Source organism: Artibeus jamaicensis, unplaced genomic scaffold (genome assembly GCF_021234435.1).
Source record: "Artibeus jamaicensis isolate MK-2021 breed Jamaican fruit bat unplaced genomic scaffold, CSHL_Jam_final contig_490, whole genome shotgun sequence".
In the NCBI taxonomy this organism is placed as follows: domain Eukaryota; kingdom Metazoa; phylum Chordata; class Mammalia; order Chiroptera; family Phyllostomidae; genus Artibeus; species Artibeus jamaicensis.
In genome coordinates this window covers 8,525,890-8,552,927 of record NW_026521861.1, presented here as the reverse complement: position 1 = coordinate 8,552,927, position 27,038 = coordinate 8,525,890, and the positions used below count along the sequence as shown (strand labels likewise).

The 27,038-nt window shown below is 36.2% G+C and overlaps 1 protein-coding gene across 4 annotated transcripts in view; it reads right to left on the bottom strand.

The window, feature by feature from the left end:
- The window catches only part of PDCD4 (programmed cell death 4), a 30,520-nt gene extending 5,520 nt beyond the window's left edge, over positions 1–25,000 (bottom strand). Inside the window, exons 1-12 of one of the 4 annotated variants that reach the window (XM_053668641.1) lie at positions 24,913–24,995; positions 23,620–23,661; positions 23,474–23,496; positions 22,418–22,619; positions 20,306–20,485; positions 18,517–18,623; positions 11,653–11,955; positions 9,801–9,895; positions 8,117–8,230; positions 5,585–5,806; positions 3,764–3,861; positions 2,741–2,855 (exon numbers count right to left, since the gene is read on the bottom strand). In XM_053668641.1, coding sequence (XP_053524616.1) covers positions 2,741–2,855; positions 3,764–3,861; positions 5,585–5,806; positions 8,117–8,230; positions 9,801–9,895; positions 11,653–11,955; positions 18,517–18,559 — 990 coding nt within the window. In that variant the 5' untranslated portion in view covers positions 18,560–18,623; positions 20,306–20,485; positions 22,418–22,619; ... (1 more) ...; positions 23,620–23,661; positions 24,913–24,995. Of the gene's footprint in view, positions 1–2,740; positions 2,856–3,763; positions 3,862–5,584; positions 5,807–8,116; positions 8,231–9,800; positions 9,896–11,652; positions 11,956–18,516; positions 18,624–20,305; positions 20,486–22,417; positions 22,620–23,473; positions 23,497–23,619; positions 23,662–24,912 lie in introns of all 4 variants that reach the window. The other 3 variants (XM_037165615.2, XM_037165616.2, XM_037165617.2) reach the window with 3 other exon arrangements.
- Between the last annotated feature and the right edge of the window lie 2,038 nt (positions 25,001–27,038).

The following is a 27,038-nucleotide window of genomic DNA, read 5'->3' as shown; positions in this document are numbered from 1 at the left end:
TGTGACTTCTGCCTTTTTCCAAAACTAAAATCACCTTTGAAAGGGAAGAGATTTCAGACAGTTGATGAGATTCAGGAAAATAAAACAGAGTATCATCTTCTGGCAACTGAGAGAACTGTGTGAGGCCCCAACGTGCCTACTTTGAAGACAACTGAGGCATCGTTGTCCTATGTATAATGTTTCTTGTATCTTCTTCAATAATGTCTTTATTTTTCATAGTACATGGCTGGATACCTCTGGACAGACCTGGTATATAGCTAAATAGGCAAAACTTGTCTTGGCTATTCAAATCTATACAAAAACATCTACAGACCCAAAGGGGGAAAAGTTTTTCAGCATGAGAAGGTCAACTAGGAATGTTCCCCCTTACATATGTTCTATTAAAATCATCTTTACACTGATGTTCAGTGCTGGCTAACTGAATAAAATAATCTCGTGTATTTTCTACTTCATATTTCACATTTCTGTAAGGTACTTCATAAAGGATAAAATAAAATTTGATTAACAGAATACAGCCTGATGATTCCTATTATGCTTTAGAAAAGTAAATATTTAAAGCATGTCGTTTCAATAATTTTCACTCTATAATTAATATTTATTATTTAAATTTTATTACTTAGTTTTTAAACTTTGTTATTTAAAAAGTATTTAAGTGTTGGTTCTAGCCAGTTGGCTAAGTTGGTTGGAGAGCCATCCCATGAACCAAAAGAAAGCTGCAGGTTCGACTCCCCAGTCAGGGCACACAACCTAGGTTGTGGGCTGGATCCCCGGTCACTGCATGTGCAGGAGGCAACCAACCAACTGATGTTTCTCTGTCTCTGTCTCTCTCTCAAATCAATAAACATAACCTCCGGTGAGGATTAAAAGAAAGTTTTAAAGTATTTTCCATCAGGTTCCATACATTTTTGAGAATGACAAATTATGAATACATGTAATCATTTCTAAAAGTCCTCTTTATCCAACCCATTCTTCCATGTGAAAGTAAATGAATATCCATTTGTCAAGCTGAAGTACTAGGTAGTTTTATTTCAATTTTTATCTTGATCATTTTTTATCAAGATAATTCACTCCATAAAATAGTCTGGGAGTTTCTCAAAATACTGATTTTGGGGAGTACAGATATTTCTTGACTTATGGTGGGGTTATATTCCAATAAACTCCTCATAAACTGAAAATATCATTAAGTCAAGAATGCATTCAACTATACCTAGCCTACCTTAAATGTGCTCAGGACAACTTACATTAACCTACACTTAGGCAAAATCATCTTGCTTCTGCTGCCCGGCATCACAAGAAAGTATCATACTGCATATAGTGCCAGGAAAGATCAAAATTCAAAGTACAGATTCTACTAACGTCTATAGCTTTCACACCATCATAAAGTAAAAAAATCATTAAGTCAAACCATCCAAATTTGGGGATCATCTTATTACCATCCTAATATTAAGTCTTCTAATCCATAAGCATGGGGTATCTTTTTTTTTTTAGGTCTTTAAATTTCTTTTAACAATGTTTTTGCAGTGTCAGTGTATAAGATTTGCACTTCTTTGGTAAGTTTATTCCTATTTTCATCTTTTTTATGCTGTTGTAAATATAATTGTTTTCTTAATTTCATTTCAGATAATTAATTGTTAGTTAAAGAAGTCAAATTAGATTCTGCATATTAATCTTATATCCTGCTACTTTGTTGAATTTATCAGTTAATAGTTTGGCTTTTTGCTTTTGTTGTTTTTGTGTGTGTGGATTTTTTTGGTTTTCCTCATATAGGTCATGTCAGCTTGAACTAGAGATAATTTTACTTCCTTTATAACCTAGGTGCCTTTTATTTTAATTTATTGCCCAATTGCCCTGGTATCTTGATTATTTTTATACAATTGTTCTAATGAATTAATTAAAAAAAGGTATTACAATCATGACATTATAAATACCAACTCGTCTACCTTAACATATATGAAAGCAAAAATGGTCAATCCTCTTAACTAGATTTTAAGTTCCTTAACACACAAGTAAGATATGCATATCATTAAGAAATTTATTAAGTATCAAAACTATAGCCACATGTAAAGTTTACACTCTAAAATCAGAAGCACATGATCTAAATATATAATTTTGTTTAAAAATCTGCAAATAAGATTAAATTTTACTTCTGGTTCTTGAAATTTTCTCTTTGATTTCTTGACACAGAACATCATTTTACTGCCAGGAAATAAAATAATCCAGAGAACAAGCCTGGCATTTTAAGGTAGTAAATTAATTACTTTTCTTTCAAAGCATGCATAAAGGTAGTGAACCTCCTTACAAAAATCTACCTCTCTGATCTACTCGAGTGTTCACAATTTACCATCTGAGACTACCCAATTTAAAACTGCTCACATAAAAATGGATAATACTGGATAATTACAAAATAAAAAGTCTTATTTCAAGAATATTTTGAAAAAATTTAAATACCAATATAAGAAAAAGACTTCATTGCATTCTTTGAGGTTCATACATAGCTTTCTTAATCATAAAATCCCTTTTAATGCAGTCTCATTTTCAAGTCAGGAAAACCATACAAATTTAATAACAATTATATAATTACTACAGAATTTACAGCAACAGGGTATGAAAGCTAATATACAAAGATTATCCAATTTTCCATTTGCAAGCTGTTGTCCACAAAAATACCAGCTAGAGGGCATGGTTTATTTCTCTAGAGGAATACATATAAATTAAGTTAAAGATAATAACCAATAGCTACCTCTTTAACAAGGTGATTAACAGACTTCTGCCCACCTCCGGAGCCCCACACGCTATCTTTACGCTTTCCACCTTTAGACATACTCAGGAGCACAGTAGCCTTGTTCAGAGCAGCTCTACGAAAATAAATAAGTAAAGTATTAATTTATTAATTTAATTTTTACATTTGGGTATGCTTCAGGTTGACCAAATCATGGATAAAGTTGAAAAAAATAAACCCATAAAATTCAAGTCTTTCAAAAAATTATTTTTCAAAATAAAAAGTTGGGAGCAAAATTAAAAGTTGTTTCTCATGTTAATATTCTCATACCCTACTATTTCCATTTCTTAGTCAACAGAAATATAACGTCATTACAAAATAAGTGATCTACAATGAAAAGGAACATTTCATGTAAAACTTTTACTTAGATCCATGCCTTCCCACCAGAGTGACCACTCTACTTTAACCTACAATAATACCAGAAAATTAACATCTACACCTAAAAAAACCTAAGACATGGCTAAAACCAAATCTAAGTTTCCAGATAGTTTTTAAAAATCATATAGGGTAACTCCGATATATCACATTTAAGTTACAATTAATTACATATCAAAGAGCAAGTGTGAGAAACATTATTTCTTAAGATTTCTATAGCAGGTAAATATGAAATTGAAATGGGGCTTCATTATTAATGATGCTGTCCATTTTATTAGAGTATTAAATTACAGAAAGTTAAAACCTGAGGGAACATTAAAGAACACTCTAAGTCCAATCCTTTAATTTTATAAATAAGGAAACTGAGGCCTAGAGATGAATGGCTTGACATGAAGACAGGTAATGATTTAGCTAAAACCCAGAACTTCTGCATTATAGTACTGTTTGTTCTCTTTCTATTTTATCAGGCCAACAATTTCTCAATTTTGTTTTTTAACAGTACAAACAAACAAACAAATGACAAGTCTGATTAATTCATGTATCATTTCAATAGAATTCTGTAAAACTTTCCCCTTTTGAAATTCTAAGTAGGAAAATTAATTTACTTACCTAGCCTGTACACAATCTACAGTTCCTTTGTAACTATCAATATAGGTATTACATAAAATTCCATCTCCAACAGCTCTAGCAATAAATTGGCCCACCAACTATAAGAAGAAAAAAAGAGCTATATAAAAAAATCTAAACTAAACCTTTATAGGATACAATTTCTAAATACATGATGATGACTGGTGAGTTCAACCAACCAGTCAATACCTAAAACAGATTGGAATATTCAAAATGCATCTATCCAGAACCTACTAATTATGTTCAGCACACACTCCCACACCTTAACCTTCAAGTTAAGAGCGATGCAGGGTGGGCCCACATCTGTTTTGCTCACTACTGAGTCCCCAAAACCATGCACAATGTCTGAAACAGTATGTGATCAAAATTACTTACTGGAAAGTCCGTGACTTAAAGTCAAGAGAAACCTCTCTTCTGGAAAAAATAAATAGGACTAGGTTTTCTCAAAAAAGAAAAAAAGTTTAATTAAAGGAATTATCTTATAGTGAAAAGTACAGAAATATTTATCTGAAGGTATATTCATAGAATTATTTCTTATAAAAACTGGAAACTTTAGCACCCAACAATAAAGGTGTGGTTAAATGCTACATATATAAGGATGATACACTATCTGGCCACAGGGAAATAATTTGCATTTTATAGTATAAGGAAAATCAAGTTTAAAAACAGCAGATTCAGTATGACTCAGCTTTTCATTAAAAAATATAAGGCTATATAAAACCATACATTTATACCCACAGAAAGTAGAATGGAAGATTTAACACCAAAATGTATACAGCGATTATTTTTGCTGGCATTTTTGTTTCATGGGTGTCCTACCCAGGGGCCACAGGCCACATGCATCCCAGGGTGGCTGTGAATGTGGCCCAACACCAAATCATAAATTTACTTAAAACATTTTGAGATTTTTGTGTGATTATATGTCACAATGTATTTAATGTGTGGCCCCTCCAAGACAACTCTTCGTCTTCCAGTGTGGTATAGAGATGACAAAAGGGTGGATATCCGTGGTTTAGGTTTTTCTTTATTTTTCAAACATTTTATAATGAATATGAACCTATATAATCATTTAAGAATGGGTATTGGTATAAAAAAGAAGTCCATGTTTGAAACACAGCTCAATAACTTACACTGACTACTGTCTGTCATAGGAAAATATAACAGAAACAGCATTTAGGAATTAACCTTACCTATACTTTTTTCCCCTCAATTAATGTTAAAGTGCTCCTACCTTGATTTAAGACTTTGTCAGGTAAACAGCAACAATTTCATACATTTTTAATTTCAAACCAAAAAGTCATATTATAATGTCAGCATATATTAAGCCTAATAATAGATAAAAGTACAAGCCTTTGAGAACAGAAGCATAAACTATGAATTTTCTATTTCCCCACAATGCTACAAAAGGGAAGTCTTACTTATGATTACTTTTACAATGAACATTAGTTAAGAAAATTCAATTCTCAATAATAACGATCTACATTTTTTAAAATCCCAGATGATAAAACTGTTTAACTACATATAACAGAGAATTTACAGACAGCAAAAAAAAAAAGTATGACTTAAAAACTATATAGAACATGAGGAGGAAAGTAGGATATAAAATTATAGTATGATGAAAACTCTAGGGGAAAAACCAGCTCAGGGAAAATACACTAAAATATTAAAAGGCCATTTTTGTGTGGTTGGAAATACAGGTCATATTTTCCTCTTTCATCTACTAAAATTTTCTAGGAGCATGCATTATTTCTATAATTGCAAGGGTAGTAGAGGAAAAAAATGAACAAGGAAAATCACACATACCTGTGGTGCTCTAGGAGTATCCAATGCTAATTCAGGTAGATCTTTCAACAATTTATCAAATGATTTTTCTACATCGTTTGTGCTCATTACTGTTCCACATAGGTCAGAAAGGAGCTTAGATGTCATTTCTCTATGACTAGCCTTTCCTTCCAATGCCAAGGATACTGCCAACACTGGTACTCCACTTTTCATTTCACCAAGATTTAAATCTCTTAGTAGTTCCTATTCAAAAAAAGTATTTTATCTTTGAAAAATCAAGATTTTATATATCCTTACCTCTCCCCATCTGGAAATAACCAGAAAAGCAGTCCTATTTTGGGGGATAGGATAAATATCTTACTCTCTATATAAATTACATATTGACCCACTTTGTCAAACTTTAACTCTCTGAATATCACTGAACACAAGAATGTGAATTATACACCTAAAATAGTTTATTAAATCACATACTAAGTTTGGTGTTAGAAGTTAACTAATCCTCTTTTATATTATTTCTAAAAATATTGCTTAATAAGCCTTTATGGAGAAGTTCATTTTACATCATAAACTGTCTATACTCTACTTTTCTTCAAAGCTTCCTTCTTGCATAAAAATTTATATTGTCATGTAAAGTTTAAAACAAGATCTTAAGCCACTGCATTTAAGTTATTATTTTAAATGTTGGATTTCCTACAGGCATCATAACAGCCCCTTTTTAAACATTATTTTATACTCAAACAACCCTTTGAGGGGAGGTATTATCACCATACTCATATACAAAGCACAGAAACATTATTTGCCAAGAGCATACAGCTTGAGTGCCAAGTTGGAAATGGAATATAGTCATTTTGACGCTAGAGGCTAAAATCTAACTCAGTTACAGAGTGCCTTCCTTTTTACTTAAAAGTTTTCTCGGAATATTTAAATCATAGTATACTGCTAAGAGGTGTCAGTACCATTTTCATAAGCACCTAACTGGTATCTTTGTTAATTGTCTCAGAAATTCCAACTCCATTTCATCTTCTGGGCTGCGCCTGAACAGCTAAATCATTGCCTTGGAACACAATACTCCTCCTTCCTAAAAACCCTCTCAGACATCTTACCCTGGCAAACTCCTAACCATCCTTAGATGGCTCAGAATCATCTCTTCTATTACTCTCCCTTTTATGATTCCATACCACTCTGCTCATAGTAGTACTCAGTAACAAAAACATGTCATACTATTCATCCCATGCAAGGTAGGTAAGTTGTTTTCAACAGTCCCTGCCTTCACAGGATTTAGTTTTCTTCTACAATAGAATGGTTCAAATTATATTTTAATGTTCATATATCATTTCCCTCACTTCACTGAACTTCAAAAGAGCAGGAATCACCTATTATAAATGTCTCCACATAGAATGCTCTAAACAAATATTTGTTTCATATTCAAACCCTACAAATTCAAAGGTATCAAACTTCATGGTATCAAACCAAGAAAGCCCAGTCTGACTTAAAAGAATCTAAGTCTTTTAAGAGTTGCAATTTTATATATAGCTTTAAGTCAGCAATCCTAGTAACTAGACCAATCATTTTATTTTAGCCTTTTAGATTTACTTTATGATAAATTTGTAACACAGTAAATGTTCCCATAACCAATTATCACATTTGTTCTCTTGGTTTCTATATACATTCTTTTTCAAGTCTTTATCTATGTACTTTTTGGATAGAGTACAATGATAATTTTTATCCAAACCCGAAGCACTGAAGTGAATGTCAAGAAACTGGAACTTTTAAGTCAGGCATTTTTAACTGAGATCCCTGAAGAGACATCAATAGATTGATAAATGCCTTAAAATCATACAATTTTATTATAATTTTATAATTATACTATAAAAATATTGTGTTATTTTTCAGGGAAGGAAATGGCACTTAGCCCTCATCAGATTCCAAGAAGGTAAAAAATCACCTAAATTCCTGACATTTTACTCCATTTCTTGGTTAGAAATTCATTTATAAAAAGAATACTCTTTTTTTTTTAACTTGTTTTTAGAGAGAGTGTGAAAGGGGCGGATGAGAGAGGAGAGACAGAAATATCAATTTGTTGTTCCAGTTATTTATGCATTCACTGGTTGCCTCTTTTTTTAATATTTTATTTACTTATTTTTAGAGAGAGGGGAAAGGAGGGAGAAAGACAGGGATAAAAACATCGATATGAGAGAGAAACATCATGCACCTCTATCCGGGGACCTGGCCCACAATTCAGGCATATGCCTTTATCCTGACTGGGAATCAAACCAGTGACCTTTCACTTTTGCAAGACAACGCCAATCTACTGAACTATACTAGTCAGGGCTACTGGCTGCTTCTTGTGTATCTGTACCCTGAGCAGAGATGGAACCCACAACCTTTGTATATAGAGATAATGCTCTAACTATCTGAACTACCCTACCATGGCAAAAAAGGAAATTCTTAAACTTATTCAGTGATCCAAGATCATTCTAGGTATGATGTCTTGCTTTTAATAGTGTTTTCTCTCCTATGTGAAATAAATTATAATTGCAACTTTAAACCTACTGCAACTTCATTAGTATCTCCATGCTCAAAATATTCCTGTATGATTGGTGTTAAAGTCTTCTCAAATGCTGCTTCATCCAAAGGCAAAACTACAGTTTCATAAACACAGTTCTCCTGGGAAGGAAAGGGGGAGAAGGAGTTATAAATTAATAGGCAAAATATTCAAATAAACTGAAATGGTTTTATAATTTTATATTCCAACTGGTTACTAATCCTAATTCTGGGAGAGGAGACATGCTACATGCTTTGATCACCTATAAAAATAGAATGTCATGGTTCTTTTTATAAAACCTAAACATAATAAACAAATATACAGATTAGAACCACTAACCACAGCAAATATGATCTGCTTTCAACACTCCCTATCTTCTGTGAATTCTGTATCTCCCACAAAACCAATCCTTTTCTTACCACAAAGCTTTAAGATGGTTTCTTATCACTTCTAGTATTTTCATTAAAACTTCACTTTAAAAAAAGCGAAGCAGGAACCAAAGCCTTCATGATTAGTTTACAATAAAAGTCCCTTCAACAAAAATTTATGTTGTAGTTGACAAAAAAATTCTCTAAGAAAAAGCACTATTACACTGAAATTTCAAAAAGTATCTGCCTTTTCCTATGCAAAAATCCCTGAAATATTTACATGCAACTTGTGACTTGGCTTCCATCTAACAACATAAACTTGAAAGACTATATATTAAAACTATAACATTTAGCAAAGTTTCTACAGTATGTGAATCCTACTATTTTTTCACATTGTCTTAGAAATATTTCCTTATCCAACTATTACTTAAAACAGGTAAGTACATAAACAATGCACAATAAAAACAATCTAACATATATACCCTGGTAATTTCCTATCTAAAATCTTCATCACCACATCTTATCTCCTACAGATAGTACCTTACCCAGAGCTGTGAGAAGTGGGGGGTGAGGAGGAGGAACAGGCACAACAGGAATAGTAAATGGAAGTACAGGATGAAAAAAGTTTGGCCACGAATTATTAGTTATTAAAGTTGGTAAAAGCTGGAAGATGAGTACAAGCAGGTTCATTATACTGTTTTACTATTGTATAAAACATTTCCCAGTAAAAAGGTAAATATATGTAGGGTCAACAGAAAAATCTATTAAAAATTTATACTCTCAGCACTATCCCTAGAAAAAGATCCACATTTCAAAATTACCAAATTTACCATGCTAAACAGCAATATTTAAAAGCTTAATACCTATAAGTATTTGATGATACTCAAAATAGTCTCAATGTTCATTACTATAGAAATTACATTAACTCAAAAGAATTTATTGAAAAATACTCAACTTGATAACCCTAAGTAAATTTGTCAAGATCTACCTTTGACTCACTTTAGAAACCAAGTGAAAATTATGTAACATTACTATCAGTTATCTTGTTTTCCTAATCCAAAAATAACCAAAATTCTGAAGGAACTGTGTATGTCTTACATGAATATACTAATGTATGTGTGTGTGTGTGTATACACACATATATAGTCATAAGTCATATATACACACATCACACAGTATATATAATCACATATATGATTTGACAATTATCAATTATAAATATGGAGCTTATGATTTGACAAACATCCTGAATAAACAACAAACATGAGACCAAAAGAATTCATAAGTATTTAAATGTATACTGTAAAAGCAGAAACACTGATACCTGGTCGTCATCATAGTTAGGATCTTTCACATCCACCTCCTCCACATCATATACCTGCCCAGGTGTGCCCCAAACACCTTTGCCTCCTGCACCACCTGAGAAGTTTGAATTGAGAAAGAGGCAAAGTTCATAGTTCATAAATTTTAATTTTAATGAAATCTGAACTAATTCTAGTTGTTCAGATATTAATTAAAATAACAGCTAAAACACTGTATTTTAATTTTTTAGTTTTTTTCCAGTTGAGAGTTATGCTTTAAACCTTTTTTTATTCAGATTACTGCCTTTTCAGTAACAATTAGGTATTTTACAACCTACTTCAAAACATCAAGTTGAAATAGTTTATAAAGTTAAAACTAAAAAGGCAGCTTCTTTAAAATAAAAGCAAAAACAAAACAAAATAAAGATCAGAAAAATAGCTCTAACGAAGACCTTAAAGAAAGTGATATTCCAGTTTAGCTCTAAATTTTATTTGGCATTTCTTGAAACCAAAACAAAAATATGTTGGGCCAATAAAATGTGGCATAGAAAACTCAGTAGAAATTATTTAACAAAGAAGCAGGGTGACCACCATCAAATATTTTAAAGTCAAATATTCTTTAGATTATATTAAGTTATACTATGTAACTAGTAATGTTAAAATATTACAATTGCTATTTAAGCACTAATAGCACCAACTGTTTCTACTTCTATATACAAGCTGACCAGAAGTTCAACAAATGCAACTTTTAAAGTTGCTTTTCTACATAAACTTAATGTTTTCATAAGTCTCAAAATATTAAATTATTTTTTAAAAATTTACAGTATCACCAATATTCTTGGGAGACTTTTATTTTATATCCAGAGTATAATCCTTGTCACCACAGCAAAACAGAATCTGAGAACTACGTTCCATTGCAATACAACGTCTGTAGAGCCATTCAACAAGAGTAACAATTTTGGACATATAACAAAAAAGTTCTGCAGGAATCCTAGGCTACAAATTGAAGCTCCCACCATTCACAAGCTTGTGAAATCATCATATGGTACCAAAATCCTACCACAGACAAAAGCTGACAGACCCCTCATTCAACAAATACTTAACTACCTACATTACAAGTCTCTACTCGAGGCACTGGAGACAAAGCAGTGAAACGGTTCCACTCCAGGATCCGAGATAAACAGAGCTAAGAAAACCCAGAACCAAATCTATGAAATCATTAAAATTCTGAGCAAAGTATTACCAAATGTATACATGTCATGTATTCTTCACAACGGACATAAATTGATTCATTAGAGAATAGGTATGATGAATTCCTGACCCTGACCCTATTTCTTTCAGGCAAAGTTAGAGAGTACATGCACAATTCATAACTGTGAAAAACATATGCACAGTGGTACCTCAGTACTCATAATTAATTTGTTCCAGAAATCATGGTAAGTGCCGAAACCCACGAGTACTGAACTGTTTTGCAAGCTACCATACAACCGAGGCATGGATCTGTTTCATCAAGAGAGAGAGGGGCGCTGAGTGGTGAGCAAGCACTGAGTGCTGAAACATTTTTTTCTCATCAAAATGGGACAAGTACAGGGTTTGATGAGCTCTGAAGCTGACAAATACTGAGGTATGACTGTATTTTGCTGGAAATAATTAAGTTCTGCTCAACCACACTAAATCTACTGAAACAAGAAAAAAGGCTCAACTTAAAAAAAATGGATGACCCTCGGTTTAGTACTATGTAAAAAATATACACAGACCACAAAATCGTACATTATCATTATTTAAATTTCTCTTCTTTGTAGAACAAGGCAACTGTTGTACAAGAACCGACAATACTTTTTTCCATTGGTATCTTCAGATGTGGTCTATACCAACCTTTCTTTGGTAGCCCGCGTCCTTTCCCAGATCTGGATCGCCTATCTAGCAGCCTTCCCTTTGGACTAGTTGGTACAGTTACTCCACTTCTAATGGCTTCACTTCCATTGTCACTGACCGAATCACCTCTACCAGAGTCCCGGGATGAGTTTTTCCGTAGTCGCCTTTTTGCCTTAGCATTAATTCTAGCTTCATGAATGGAGGATGCTGAAATCCAATTTCCATTTATCTCATTCTTTACATCTTCAGTCCCAGCATTTTCTTCATCACCAGAAAAGAGAGAGTCACTTAAGTTATCAGGATCTTAAAGAGAAAAATAAAGAAAGAAAATTTTAAGTATTTTAAGAATCTACTATCATACCAATTATAGTCATAAATTGTATTAGGTTGAATCATATGAAATTACCATTTTTGTATGTCAGCAATGGTCGCATATTGGCAATTTAATATGGTTCAGTGTAATAAATGACAACTAAATAGGATTACTTTTCACATTATCATGGAAAGTAAACTAAGGCACTGAATTTTTTAAAGATTTTATTTATTTATTTTTAGAGAGAGAGGGAGGGAGGAAGAGAAACATCGATGTGTGCAAGAGAAACATCGATCAGTTTTGCCCCCAACTGGGGACCTAGAATGCAACCCAGGCATGTGCCCTGAGTGGTATCAAACTGGCAACCTTTCGGTTTGCAGGCTGGCACTCAATCCACTGAGCCACACCTGCCAGGGCTGAATTTTAATAAACAAAGTTTACTGAAAGCATGTTATCTCATGTATTTACATCACACAATCTATCTTAACATTAACACCAAATATAAAACCTTTAGACTTTATGAGCTAAGAGAGCTAAGCAATTGGAGATATAAGACTAGAAATCTTGAGAGAGGAAAATAACCTAGTATGCACAGAATGCCTAATATTATTTATCAGGCACTGTGTTGGCACTTTTTCATGTACCCACAGTGCGAAAACTACTTATTACTTCATTTATACAGATAAACTAAGGCTGAAGATATTTAAATAATTTGACAAATATCTCATGAGTAATTACAGATACTTAGGAAATACTAATAATCTGGCAAGTAAGTGATCACATGAATATTTAGCTGAATTGTTCATTGCTTTCAAAAATAAGCTTGCTCTAAAAGTCGTCATCTCAAAGTTCTAACTCATCTCTCCAAACTTAAAACATCCTATGAAAATCTCCCAGCTTTTATAAGATCTGTACATTATCCCCTGACAGACAGCAACAGCAACATATTTGGTTCCCAGTCACCTGTTTAAAATGTCATCCTCACTGCTCTTTTAGTTACCAAAATCCTTGAGGATATAGGTCAAGAGAATCTTTCCTAACAAGTCTATCCACAATAAAACTAATGCTCATATACTGTTCATTAACCTCATCACCAAAATCTCCGTCTTTTTACACCGCAGTCCTGCTTTTCAAAATAATAACCCCCAAAAGACAACCTGTACTTTTTATCCTCAGCACCTAGCAGAGTATCCCTCATACCATCAAAATCAACTGTCTGTGCAAATCAAATGACAAAAATACTCAGCTTTGCTCTGAAAAACTCTATACCACAATAAGTCAGAAAGCTACTAAATTAGTTATCCCTGGGCCTGAGTGTTTTTTTTTCCATTTAGGCTAACTCAAATCAGAGTTTAATTCCTCAGATGGTGTTAAATATTCCTAAATGTAATCAAGATGTGTCAAGTCTATGTATCTGGGCTTCAACGTTTTAATGTTGAAACTAATTTTTAAGTGCATTTACTGACTGTGCTACTACAGTTGTCCCATTTTCTTTTTTCCCCCTTTACCCTTCTGCCCTGTACCCACCTCCCTCCAGCATTCCTCCTGCCTTAGTTCATGTCCATGGGTCGTCGTACATGTAAGTTCTTTGACTTCTCCATTTCTTATACTACTCTTAAACTCCCCATCTATATTGAACCTACCAATTACGCTTCTTATTCCCTGTACCTATTCCACCATTTTCCCCACTCCTCCTCCCCACTAACCCTCCATGTGATCTCCATTTCTGTGATGCTGTTCCTGTTCTAGTTGTTTGATTAGTTTTTGTTTTTAGCTTCAGTTGTTGATAGTTGTGACTGTTATTTCACTGTTCATAGTTTTGATCTTTTTCTCAGACAAGTCTCTTTAACATTTCATATAATAAGGGCTTGGCGATGATGACCTCCTCTAACTTGACCTTTCCTGGGAGGCACTTTATCTGCCCTTCCATTCTAAATGATAACTGGTAGATACAGTAATCTTAGATATAGGTCCTTGCCTTTCATGACTTTGAATACTTTCCAGCCCCTTCTTGCCTGTAAGGTTTCTTTTGAGAAACCAGTTGACAGTCTTATGGGAACTCCTTTATAGATAATTCTTTCCTTTTCTCCTGCTGCTCTCAAGATTATATCCTTATCTTTAATATTGGGTAATTTAATTATGATGTGTCTTGGTGTATTCCTCCTTAGGTCCAATTTCTTTGGGACTCTCTAAGCTTCCTGGAAGTCCATTTCCTTCACCAATTAGGGAACTTTTCATTTTTTCAAGGAAGTTTTCAATTTCTTGCTCTTTCTCTTCTTCTGGCATTCCTATGATTCGGATGTTGGAACATTTAAAGTTGTCCTGGAGGTTCCTAAGGCACTCATTTTTTAAAATTGTTTCTTCTTTCTCTTTCGATTGAATGTTTTATTTCTTCCTTCTGTTCTAAATCGTTGACTTGAGTCCCAGTTTCCTTCCTTTCACTGTTGGTTCCCTGTATATTTTTAATTCACTCTGTATAGCCTTCACTTCTTCCTCTATTTTGTGTCAGTTCTCAATCATTTCTGCAAACATCCTGATTACCAGTGTTTTGAACTCCAAACCTGATAGGCTGGCTATTTCCTTGTTGCTTAGTTCTTTTTCTGAAGTTTTGATATGTTCTTCCATTTGGGCCATACTTCTTTGTCTTGGCGCACCTGTTACGTTTTAAGGGACAGAGCCTTAGGTATTTTGCCAGGGCAGGGCAACCCACTTCACTGTGTGTGTGTGTGTGTGGGGGGGGGGGTCAGAGAGGAAACAATGCTGCTTGCTCCTCTTTCACCTTACTTTCAGTCACTTCTTCCATTACCCACAAGCAAACTGGACTCTTCTGGTGCCGATTCCCAGGTGCGTCAGTTTGTGTACTTTCTAGGACCCTGTGGGACCCTCAAACAGACTCTCCTGTGATGATGGGAGTTTCGCCCACTGTCTCAACGCCCACAGGTTTTTATCACCAGAGGTTTTGAGGCTTTAGTTTCCCCATGCTGGAACCCTGGGTTGTGCAGTCTGTCTTGTTCCCCAGGTGTTCCTCCCAGCTTATCCACACGTGGATGTGGGACCACCAGTCTGCCAGCTGCCAGCTTGCCTACCTGGTCCATCATATTGCCCTGTGGCCTCTCCACCCTGGTTATCCATCTCCACCCCTCCTACCAGTCTGGATGAATGTTTCTTCTTTAATTCCTTGGTTGTCAGACTTTTATATAGTTCAATTTTCTGGTAGTTCTGGTTATTTTTGTTTTTAAATTTGTTGTCCTTCTTTTGGTCATGTGAGGAAGCAAAGTGTAATCTACCTATGCCTCCATCTTGGTTTTCATGAAACTAATTTTTTAAGTCAGCCTTTAAAATGCATAAACGTGTTCAAATGTTTACTAAATGTTAATAAATAAATGTTCTCATTTATTATTTATTGTTTTTAGAGAGAGATGAGAAGGAAGGGAGAGAGGGAAAGAAACATTGACATAAGAGAGAGAAACATCAATTGGTTGCCTCTCCAAAGCAACTATATGTACCCCTACCGGGAACTGAACCTGCAACCTAGGCATGTGCCATGATCTAGTCATGTGTCTGATTAGTAACCTTTCCACTTTGTAGAACAACACCCAACCAACTGAGGCACAGTGGTCAGAGCAAAATCTTTATAATTCTTGACAAAACATATAAAATGTAGGAACAAACCTCATGGTAATCAAAAAACATTAAGAACGTTAGGTAGAGTCAAATTATTTCATTAGTCTCTTAAGAACTTTTCACTCTTTTGGTCCTCACATCATTCTCCAAACTGCATAGAGACTAATTTTCTAAAACATGCCCCCAATGAAAACTATTTGAACATATTTCCACTGGGTCAAAATAAAATGTAAATGCATTACCTTGTAATTTAAGATCCTTTACGATCTCACCCCTGCTTACTACACCAGAATAATTGCTGACCACTCTACATTCAAATGTTCAGAATTCAAATTTGGTACCATAGCAGGGAAATATGATATACCAATATGTGAGCATTACTGACCTACTGACCTAATGGAGGGATTAGTATAGGAAAAAAGTGCAGAACATATTAGAAAAAAGTAAAAGTATAAAGTGGAAGACCAGCTAAGAACATACTGCCATAAGTCAGTGAAAAGGGTAGTAACTTTGGCATAATTAAGAAAGTGACACTTTTAACAAAAAATTAAAGAGCTTTTCAACAAAATAGATGCAAGAAAAATAAAATGATATTTTACAGATTTTAGACTAGGAAAGAAAGTCAGAGTTAGGAGGGTGAGTTTGCAGTACCATCATAACCATCATTATAACTAAACTATCACAGGAGTACTATTATATCTTTTTGTCATTACCATCATAATTGTTACCTTAACTAGGTATCAGGTCCCATCCTAGGCACTTTACATACATGGTTCTATAATCCTCACAAAGCTCTATAATGAAGATGTTTATACTCATTTTATAGAAGGAAGATGTTTTGTAGAAAAGTTACAGACCTAAAATGAATTGTGGTTAGGATTCAAACCCGCCTGTGAATCTCTGATGATTATAATTATAGAAAATACAAAGCCAGAGTATAGCAGAGTGGTAACAGCTAAAGAGACAGGATGAACAAAGCAGGGAATGTAAAGAGAAAAGCAAAAGATTAAGAAGAAGGAGAAGGACCAGAGCTCAGACAAATTAGATGGAGTGGTTGTAGAAAACATTAAACATCTACCTGTAACACACTGCTTTTCATTATTCTACAATTAAGATGAATCACCAAACTCATCCAGAAGATAAAAGACTTAGAAGTATATTAGGTGCTTTAAACTGTCCCTTAAAGTACTATGTCCCTTAAACATATTTCCACTATTTTAATATCTTTTCAAATACAGGGATAGGCAAAAGTAGCTTTACAGTAGTAATACAAATAAATAATTAAAAATAATAATGTAAGAATCAACCTGTGTTTCAAGTACTCACATCTGTGAGTGGCTATCATATTAGGCACTTCAGAAAGGAAGCAATTACCAGGTGTGGGTGTGTGTGCGTGCGCGCACACACACACACAATGGAATACTACTAAGCCACAAAAAATTGCCATTTATGACAACATGAATGGATCTTGACAGTATCATGCTAAATGAAATGTCAGATAGAAAAGGAAAAAAATGTTATGATTTCATTTGTATGTGGAATATAAAACAAAAAGTAACAAATACCACAAACAAAAAAACTCATAGATACAGAAAATAGAAAGGTGGCTACCAGAGGGGAAATTGGGTGCAGGAAGACAGAGTGGATGAAGGAGGTCAAATATATAAGCAGAAGGAAATTAGATTTTAGGTGAAGAGTATACAATATACAGATACAGAACTATAGTCTTATTTACCTGAAAATTATATGATATTAACCAGTGTTAGCTCAACACATTCTAAATATGTATAGATTTTTTTAAAGAAGGAATTACCTAAATGTGAAATATATTCTTAAAATGTATTACTACCATCCCCACCTCAATGAAGGAGATACATGATACCCATTCATAACCTTAAAAATTAAGTATAGTATTCATATAGCTATTCTATATAGCAGAACCAAAATAAACTATAATTTTTTAGCACACTTGAAATCAGAATTATAAATACAAGATGGCAAAGAAGTTTCAATTTCAAAGTGTCTGTTCCAAGATAATTATATAACATATACAAACAGTGAGTTAGTCTTTTGGAAAAAATGAAGCTGTATTATTAACAAGTGAAATATAAATATATTTAAATTATAAAAAATAATGATCTTTTCAATTATTAATAAAGTTATAGCAAGCAATTACCTGAAATATACCGATATGAAAAGTTCTCACTATTTGGAGTATTTCAAAATCCTATTTAATTCTCTACAGTGATTATTCTGAAAGCTAGAAATATATTCTAAATAGTCTAAAGTTACTATTTCAAAAAACCAGCTTTATAATAACATGCTATTAAAACACAGTAACAAGTATTTATAAAATATAAGTTATTAGTTAAAAAGATACCAATAATAGTTTGTTACAGAAATCACTCTCTAGCTCATATAAAAATATTAATAAGCAAGTTTACTATTCATCTCCATTTTACACAATAGTTTATTATATATAGTATAAATAAGAATGTATGGATGTAAGATAGGCAGAAAATTAAGGACATGTAATGAATGAAAATAAGAATCACAAACTTGGCTTTAAAAATAATATGATCTATTTTCTTGTAGCATGAGTAAGACTGTTTATAAACTAAAGAGTATTTTTTTAATTTTTTTATTTATTTCTTTTTAGAGAGAGGCAAAGGGAAAGAAAAGAGAGGGAGAGAAACATCGATCAGTTGCTTAACACCCCAACCTGGGGACTTGGCCCATAATCCAAGCATGCGCCCTGACTAGGAATTGAACTGGTGATCTTTCAGTTCACGGGCTGGTGGCTCAATCTACTGAGCTGCACCAGCCAGAGCAAAGTAAAAACAGTTTTAGTATCATGTTTTCATAAAGTTTGATATGGCCTGAAACTTGCTCATTATACGATCAAGGTTCAAAATATTAATACTTACCTGCAGAGTTTACATTCAGTATCTGCTCATTCTCTACATCCATTATTCCTTAATTTCACTTGCACTGATTAAATTACCAAATGGGAGTCTTCCTTTGGGATCTATTTCTTTAAAAAGAAAAAAGAGTTTCAATATCTTTCAAACTGATATAATTAAGGTAAATTCAATTTACTTAACACTGGGGGAAAATTTTACCACCTAATTCCATTAAAAAAAAAAAAAAACAGTTCACTTCACTTTCAAAGATAGCTTACCCTAAATAATATTTGGTTTTAATCTTCTTAATAAGTTTACCTGTGTCAAGAAGAAAAATAAGCCCATCCTTCTCAATGTGCCACATTACACCTTTAACTTGGAATTTAAAAATATTTACTTCAAGTCAAGGGAGTACACACACACTTTCAATGTTTTTAAGAATTAACAGGCCTCATAATTAACCTAACATAAATAAATATTGAATAGTTTGCTACCAATAAGTTATGAGTACTACAAAACACAAATAACAGAGTTCTGGTTAATGTAGAAAATTATATGACTATTATTTTTCACTCTATAACATATCTGAAGACAGACATATCTATCATTTCATTACCTAAGTATCTATAATTACTGTTATGCAACTCTGAGATTGGGAAAAATTTTTACGTTGTTTTCTATAACGAGAATATTACTTTTATAATCTGAAAAATGCAATTTTTAATCTTATCTATTTTTAAAGGGAATAAGTACAATGACATTAGTATCTCAGTATTTTAGACCTCAATTTCAAAATGGCTTAAAAATTACTAATGCTAGAAGATTTTGATGAAATCAGTTACCTTATTTATTCAGATAATTAACTTAGTGATATAAATTCAGTGTTACTTGAAAGACTATCAAAACATTATTTTCATGAAAACTACTGCCAAAACGTATTATTGAATAAGATTTCAAAATTTATCTGGAAATACTTTTCCACCAGTGGCTTACAGTAGTTAAGTATTATAGGTTACATCTAAGTCCTTCCAGTCATTTACAATAATTTCACTAGCAGTATGCTCTTCCTTTAAAATATAAAATGTACAAATTAATGAACATGACAAACCATACAGAAAAGTGTATTTTTCTCAAGTAACAAAACCAAAAGTATATGTTACTTTAAAATAATGATATATGATGCCCACTGGAACTCAAAGGTGAAACTGACTTAAATTCCTCAATATATACTATTCAAACATCTTATAAGCTCAAAGCCCTGTTCGGCAGAAAAGTGTAAAGTGTATTATTTTGTAAAGCAAAAATAAACACATACCTTTTGTCATTAATTCATAAATTCTTACTATGACCTAATCCTTAGGCTACTAAGACGCTATCACGTTGCTTCAAAAATTAACACACTAGTGATATCACTCCAATTTTATACAGAATAAAAGACATATGTGATTTTATATAAATATCTTTTAACACCGAAATTCCCACAAACTCTGGATTTAAAAGGAAAAAGTGACCTCAAAATGTATGAAGAGATACATACAGACATGTGAATAAAAAGTTTGCAAATCTAAACATTTAGTGTCCTTCATGACTGAAAATGCCATGTCTATTTCATTTCTGTTCATAAAGTCTATGTTACAATGAAGTGAAAACGTCAGATGTTTTTTTACACTATAGTTATTTACACTATAGTTAAAGTCTTTTTCATGAGAAAATGCTTTGTGCAGAGCATAGGTAATAAAGGAAATGATTATAAGTGATGTTTACAAAGCCCTTTTTAATTCAAAAAGAATTTTACAGACATTATTTCATGTACCTCTCAGAACAATCTTGAGGTAGGTACTCCACTTTGCACACAACCAGACAGATTCTGAGAAGGCAGGTGATTTGTCCACAGGGAAGGCTGCTCAGTGGAAGAACCAAGGTTCGAATCCACACGTTCCAAATCCTGCACTGCTCAGTACCAAATTTTAGTGTATCAGGGGAATATTCTTTTCTAGGGTTAAAAGAGAAAAGCTTATTAAAATACAGATTCCTAATATTACGACAAACTCTAAAGTACTGCTCTCCAAACAAAAATATTTATTTTAAACTATTACAGAGAAGACATTCAGTTGGGCAAAGAAAATGATCAGGTGATGACTATTACCTATATTTACCAAGTTTGTTTTTATTAAGTAATCATTAAAAAAAAGCCCTGTGTCTTCAGGCAATGATAATGCAATCAAGAACTCAGTCACACTCCACGACAACACAGACATTTAGAGAAGGATAAAGATATGTTCCCTGTTTTTACTATCTTGTGGGCTTTCTCCCAGCTTACTTAACAACCCTTGAGATCTTTGCCCCAAACTTAAGAAAATGTAAAGCAAAAAAATGTAAACCCCCACCCTTCATACCAAAACTACAAAATTAAGTTTCAATAAAAAAACAAAACTACAATGTGTCAAAACTATAATGCTTAAATTAATCATTGTTTTCAATTTTCCAACGTGTTTCACAGAAATACTCGGAAGTCTTCAACCGCCAAGCCATTGCCTAAAACAGCCTCAGTCTCCCACCAAATTCCCTCCAAAAATCTGTTTCCTGAAATATATCTGATAATCCACTCTGACACCTTTTGTGGTTCAAATATTTAACTACAATGATGCAAAAGTGAGCACCACAGAAAATATCAGAGTGTCATTTATTTTTGCACTCCTAGCCACCATTTTTATTACTACAGAAAAACCGATCAGAATGTAATTCAAAAAGGCCTGCAGAGATGTTAGGAAATTTAATAACGTATAATGAAAGAAGGTTAAAGGCATAAACATCAATAAACAAATTTACAACGCATCAGGATTGGTTCCTTTTTTTTTTTTTTTTGCAAGTACATATCGTGGTTTCCTAAAAAGCCTCGTTAGCAAAAGTGCCAAAATTCTAAAACTCAACAGTAAAAACATAAAAACAGGCAGTGACTGTTTCATCCACAGGAAGCTGCAATTTTAACTGTTTTAATTATCTGTAGATAGTACGCTGTCGCTGGCTTCATAGTCAGTTCCCACCAGGGCGCGGGGAGACGGGCGACACGGACTCCAGCGAACCGGTTTTGAAGCTCTCGCAAAAACACGCACGCACACACAACACGCAACTCACAACCCTCTCGTGCACGCTGCCGCACCAACCTGACACATGCAGCACAGCACGCATTTCACAAACAAGGGACTCCCTTCGTGCCTTTGTTTTCTCTGGGAGATTTCATTTAAACTGAAAACAAAAAACGACCCTCTGCCTTACAAGGGGCGAAGCGGACTTCGCGCAGGTCCCCCCCCCCCCAGACGGCGGGCACGTGTCCGCCTCCCGGCGCCCCACGGCGAGCGCGCTGCCCCTTCTGCAGCTGCCGCGCCGCTTCCCCGCCGCGGCCCGGCCCCCGGCGACCGCTGGTCCCACCGGCCCCCCGCTGGGGAGCGGCCGGCCACGGCAGGCCTGGCCAGGAGGCGACGCCACCGAAGACCCCCGAGGAGGCCAGGAGGGGCAGGCCTCCCTCAGGAGTTCAGTGAGGCCAGAAACGCGCCTCCCAACGCCCACTCCCCAAAAAGAAGACTCGGCTTTCGCGGGGCGAGAGGGAGCCCCTCTCCCGCGAGCGCGTCGCGCGCCTGCCAAAGCGGGGAGGGGGCGGGCCCGCGCCGCTGCGCTCCGGGCCCGAGCCCAAAAGGAGGAAACTTGGGACCGAATCCCCGCAGCCCAGGGCGTCCGGGAGGAGACAGCGGGGCCACCGGGGATCGGAAAAGGCGGCCGGACTCTAGCCCCTCGACTCAGACCTGACCGCACGGGGCCGCGGCCTCCACGCCCCCTCCCCCTCCTAACGTGCGACTGCATTCGAGGAGACCCGGGCTGGGGGAGAGGGTGTTGTCCTCCCGAGCGTGCGAACCGCGTCGGTACTGACCCCCGGGCCGCCGCCGCAGCTCGCCCAGGTCCCTGGTCTGCCAACCTGACCCTGCTCCTCAGCCTCCGCCGCTGCCTCAGCGCGTCTCAGGCCCCTCTCGCTGTTTTTGTTTTGTTCTACCCAGTAACACGGGGGCGAGAGGCCGGCGTTTATTGGGCAAGGCTGGGAGGTCGGCTGGCCAATCGTAGCGGTGGAGCTGGAGCTGCAGAGGGAAAGGGAGGGAAGTGAAACGTGGAAACAGTGGCAGGGGCCCAAGAAGGCGCATGCGCGCCTGGCTCCCAGAATTTGATGGAGTAGGAGTGCGGCGGGCAGCTGCTGTGGGGAAGGTCAGGAGGCTGGGGAAATGGAAGCATGAGTGAAAGGGAAGCATGTCTTGCAGTGGGGACTAGGCTGTGGCTATCTTGAGCAGCTCACCTATTTCCCTTACAAGGCAGTAGGCAAATTCTGGTAAAGCAATGTCTTTGGGCTTCTTGAAGGTCCCTGCCCCACTTCAGGACCCACTCTTATGGGAATCTTCTTAATCTTTCCATTTTCCTCTATCTCTGGTCCCTGTTCACACCTTGATTCGTATGGTGTGCTAACCCCATAAGGGTAAGGACTTTATTTTAGTGAATGCTCTCAACCTCTGAGATGGAAATCACTCCCATTTCACAGATGAAGAAACAGACTCAAAAACTTTTTGAAGTCCTTTTACTGGGGTTCAGACTCACACACTCCGGATTCCAAGGCTGAGTTTCTCAACTCTGGCTATAATTTCTTTATTGAAACTTCTACCTCCTCTTTTGTTCTTTCTTTTAAAAAAAATTTTTTGAGGAAACTATGGTGTTTATGATCCTGTGACTGCACTTCTGGGAGTATATCAGAAGAAACCAGAATCACTCATTTGAAAGAATATATGCACCCTATCTTCACTGCAGCATTATTTACACTAGCCAAGATTTGGAAACTACACAAGTGCCCATCAGTAGATGAGTAGGTAAAAAGCTGTGGTACATTTACTCAATGTACTGCTTGGTGGTAAAAAAAAAAGAAAAAGAAAGAAAAAGAAAATCTTACCTTTTGCAATAGGATGGATGGACCTGGAGAGATTATACAATGTGAAATAAGCCAGTCAGAAAAAGACATGTAGCATATGATTTCATTTATATGTGGAATCTCATGCACAATATAAACAAAGAAAATACAAACAGATTGATACATACAGAAAACTGACAGCTGTCAAAGGGAGAGTGGGGAGGTGCTTCCTGAAAAAGGTGAAGAAATAAAAAAATAAGCACTTAGCCATAGACAACAGTATGATGATTCCAAGAGGAGAGGGGAGGTAAACAAGGGTAAAGGGGAGGGAGACTAAATGGTGATGAAAAGAGACTTGACTTTGGATGGTGAACATGCAATACAATATGTAGATGATTATTACAGAAATGTACACTGAAACCTATATAATTGTATTAACCAATGTCATCTCAATAAGTTCAATTAAAAAAAAAAGAGAAACTTCCACCTCCTGCAACTTTTCTTTGGGTTTTTTTTTTCGTGGCTAGCATTCTCTTTGACTAGTCTTATTCTTTCTTGTTCCCTAACCCCTGAGATAATGCCCAGAACCTTCTGCTGTCTCTGTAGCCTCAGGAGAGGACATGGGCATCTTCTCTGGCAGGATTTTCTGATTAATAGATTGGTGTGTCCAAAACCTCCCTTCTAGGTGAGCCCCTTCCCTGATTTACCCCTTCTGTCCAGTCACCCTGCTTGGGAATCATCTCTACTGTTATTCCCCTACATACACAAAACAAACAAACAAAAATAAAAGCCTTCACTAGCTACGTATTGCCAGCCAAGAACGTCAGTACCTGAGCCAGACATTCAAGAAATGCGGTTCTAGTCTTAGCTCACCTACTAACCACCTGTAAGAAATTCAGTCCCTCTCAGACCTCTGGTTTTTCACCAGTGAAACTTTGAAATTAGGTTCAATTAGTAGATCCCGAGGTATTTCCCAAAGACTACGTATTTGTGGAAGTTTAACAGATATCTCACACACACACACACACACATACACACACACACACACACGGGATAGGGACTGTTCCCCAATCAAATGGACTTGAAAAGAAATTGCTTTAACAGAGTTAAAACTGTTTATTTCCCCCCCAACTCTTCTCAGTCTATTTAATAAGCTAATGTGCCTTGAGAAAGTTGGAGGATCTTAAGTAGAAAGCTAAATAACATTCCCCCAACTTATTTAAACACAGAACCTTTTTTCTCCCAAGATACCTAGAATCGGTGTTACTCAGAAACCAGCTTGGGAAATAGAGATGACAGCCACTGTGACCAGCATTCCTTCCAGCTGCAATAGACACTGGCCACACCGGCTACCTGCATCTTTGCTAAACATTCAAAACGATTAACGAACAAAAAGAATAAGCTGGAAAATGGAAAAGTAACCAAGTGCGAAGAATGTTTGCCCACCCAATCAATCCACAAATGTTTACTGTGTGCCTCACCTGGGAAAAGATGGAGATGATCCAGCTGTATTCTTGGCAAAGCACTACATTCTATGTTAGGGTAGGTAACATCTGCAGTGTAGAGCTGCCCAGGCTTCGGGGCCTCAATGTTCACTTTCATTTCTCTTTATAATTGCTTACTAACTTTCTGTTTCCTAAAGCCCTGAGCCTAGGGACTTATGTTAGTCTAGCTGTCAGATGAGAGAAAAGGAGAGAGCCCATCCTTTAACTCATTCTATCCAGGATGATGGAATTGCAATTTTCATTTCCCTTGAGAATGACCAACCCCACTTTAAGAGAGGAAGGGCCACCGTGTAGTCCAGCATGGGAGAGCTGTCCAGAGGTAGCAATAGAAACTCTGTGCTATGCGTTCAGAGAGACACACATGTCTCCCCTGAACCACTCAAGATTAAGTGATATTTTTTAAAGATTTTATTTATTTTTAGACAGAGGGAAAGGGAGAGAGAAAGAGAGTAAGAGAAACATTACTGTGAGAGAGAAACACCAATTAGTTGCCTCTCATACATGTCTCAACCAGGGATGAACCTGCAACCCAGGCAGGTGCCCTGACCTGGAAGCGAACTGGGGACAGCTCACTTTGCAGGGTGACATGCAGCCAACTGAGCCACACTGGTCAGGGCAGGGTTAAGGGGAGTTGGCCCCTGCAAGAAGTTCTTAAAGAGCCGCTTGTGTTCTGTCACCCAGGGATGCCGAGAAAGGCACTGAGCACCACTAGAGTCCTTGTAGTGGGAGACAAGAGATGAACATGTTTGTCACTGGTGACAAGGAAAAATTCCACCAGGTGTGGACAGAGGGACTGTCACTCTCAACCCAGGTGCTTCCTCTGAATGCAAAGCTCAGATAATATCACCTCCTTTCATACCAAAGACAAAAACAAAGGCTGGGATAGGGTTGCGAATGCTAATGAGTTAATATGGGTAAATTACTTGGAAATGCACAGGTGCTAGGCAAAAGATAAGCACCTCAGTTTACTATTATTGTCCTTGGAACTCTCCAAGGTCTTTTCGATTCTGTAGGCAAAGCCATATATGAGAACATAAGTTCCATAGGAAACACTGTTCATACCCCCTTGAAAAAGGTCAAGAACAGGCCATCTCTGGAGACTGAGGGGGCCCTCAACCCACTTCCTGCCAAAGAACTCTCAGATGCTACTCTCATTTGCAGCAATTCCATCTACCTGAGCTGCCATCCTGCCTATTTCATCAAAGGACTGAATTCTAGGAATTGCTATCAGGCACTGAATTGCTCTCATGAATAAAAGACAGGAAACAGGCTCTGAAGAAAGAGCTGTATAAGAAATTCTAATACTGATGATGATAACTGACATTTGTGTTGTGTTTAAGGCTTCCTGAGCTCTTTTGCCTCTTCCCTATGAAGTAGAGAAGCAGATATCACTCTGCTTAAAAGATGAGGAAAATGAGACTTGAGCAGGTCACTGGTAATCATGGGCCTTTTATGCTAAAAGGAAATGTGGGGGTCCCTAGTCCAAATCCTTCATTTTACAAATGGGGAAACAGAGACCCAGAGAAGTTAAGTGAGTTGCCCAAAGCCACACAGCTAGTCAATAAGCAGAAGCAGAATGCAAACGAGGTCTCAGTGTCCCAGCATTGCACAGGCTGGGGAACATGTTGGCAGGGGAAGTTCAGACCTCCTGACACCCAAGCCTGGTCTGGATTATTTCTGCCACTCAACCTTGTGTCTTTCGATCAAAAAAAAAGTTATATACCTGAGCCTGTTGCTGGTCTCCACAGCCTGGGCTATCAGATGAGTCCATTTTAAGGTTCTGGATGTGAGGAAGGAGGGGGAGTGGTGGGTGGAGAGGCTTTGCATGATGTCCAGAAGCTGTTGATGGGTGATTTTCAAGAATCTCTCTTCTAGAGTAAAAGCTTAGAGTGATGTGAGGCATAGCACAGAGAAGAAGAAACTCTACCTGAGCCGCCATCCTGCCTATTTCTGTGCAGGATGCTTAAAACATGTGCTATGCAATGTTTTAAAATAGTATGTACCAAAAAAGGCTAATAAGGTTTTACTTCCCCAATTCAAGTTTTGAAAGGTTTTCTCGGTGCGTGTCTCTCTGTTTGTCCCCTACCAAATCTCTCCTGCTA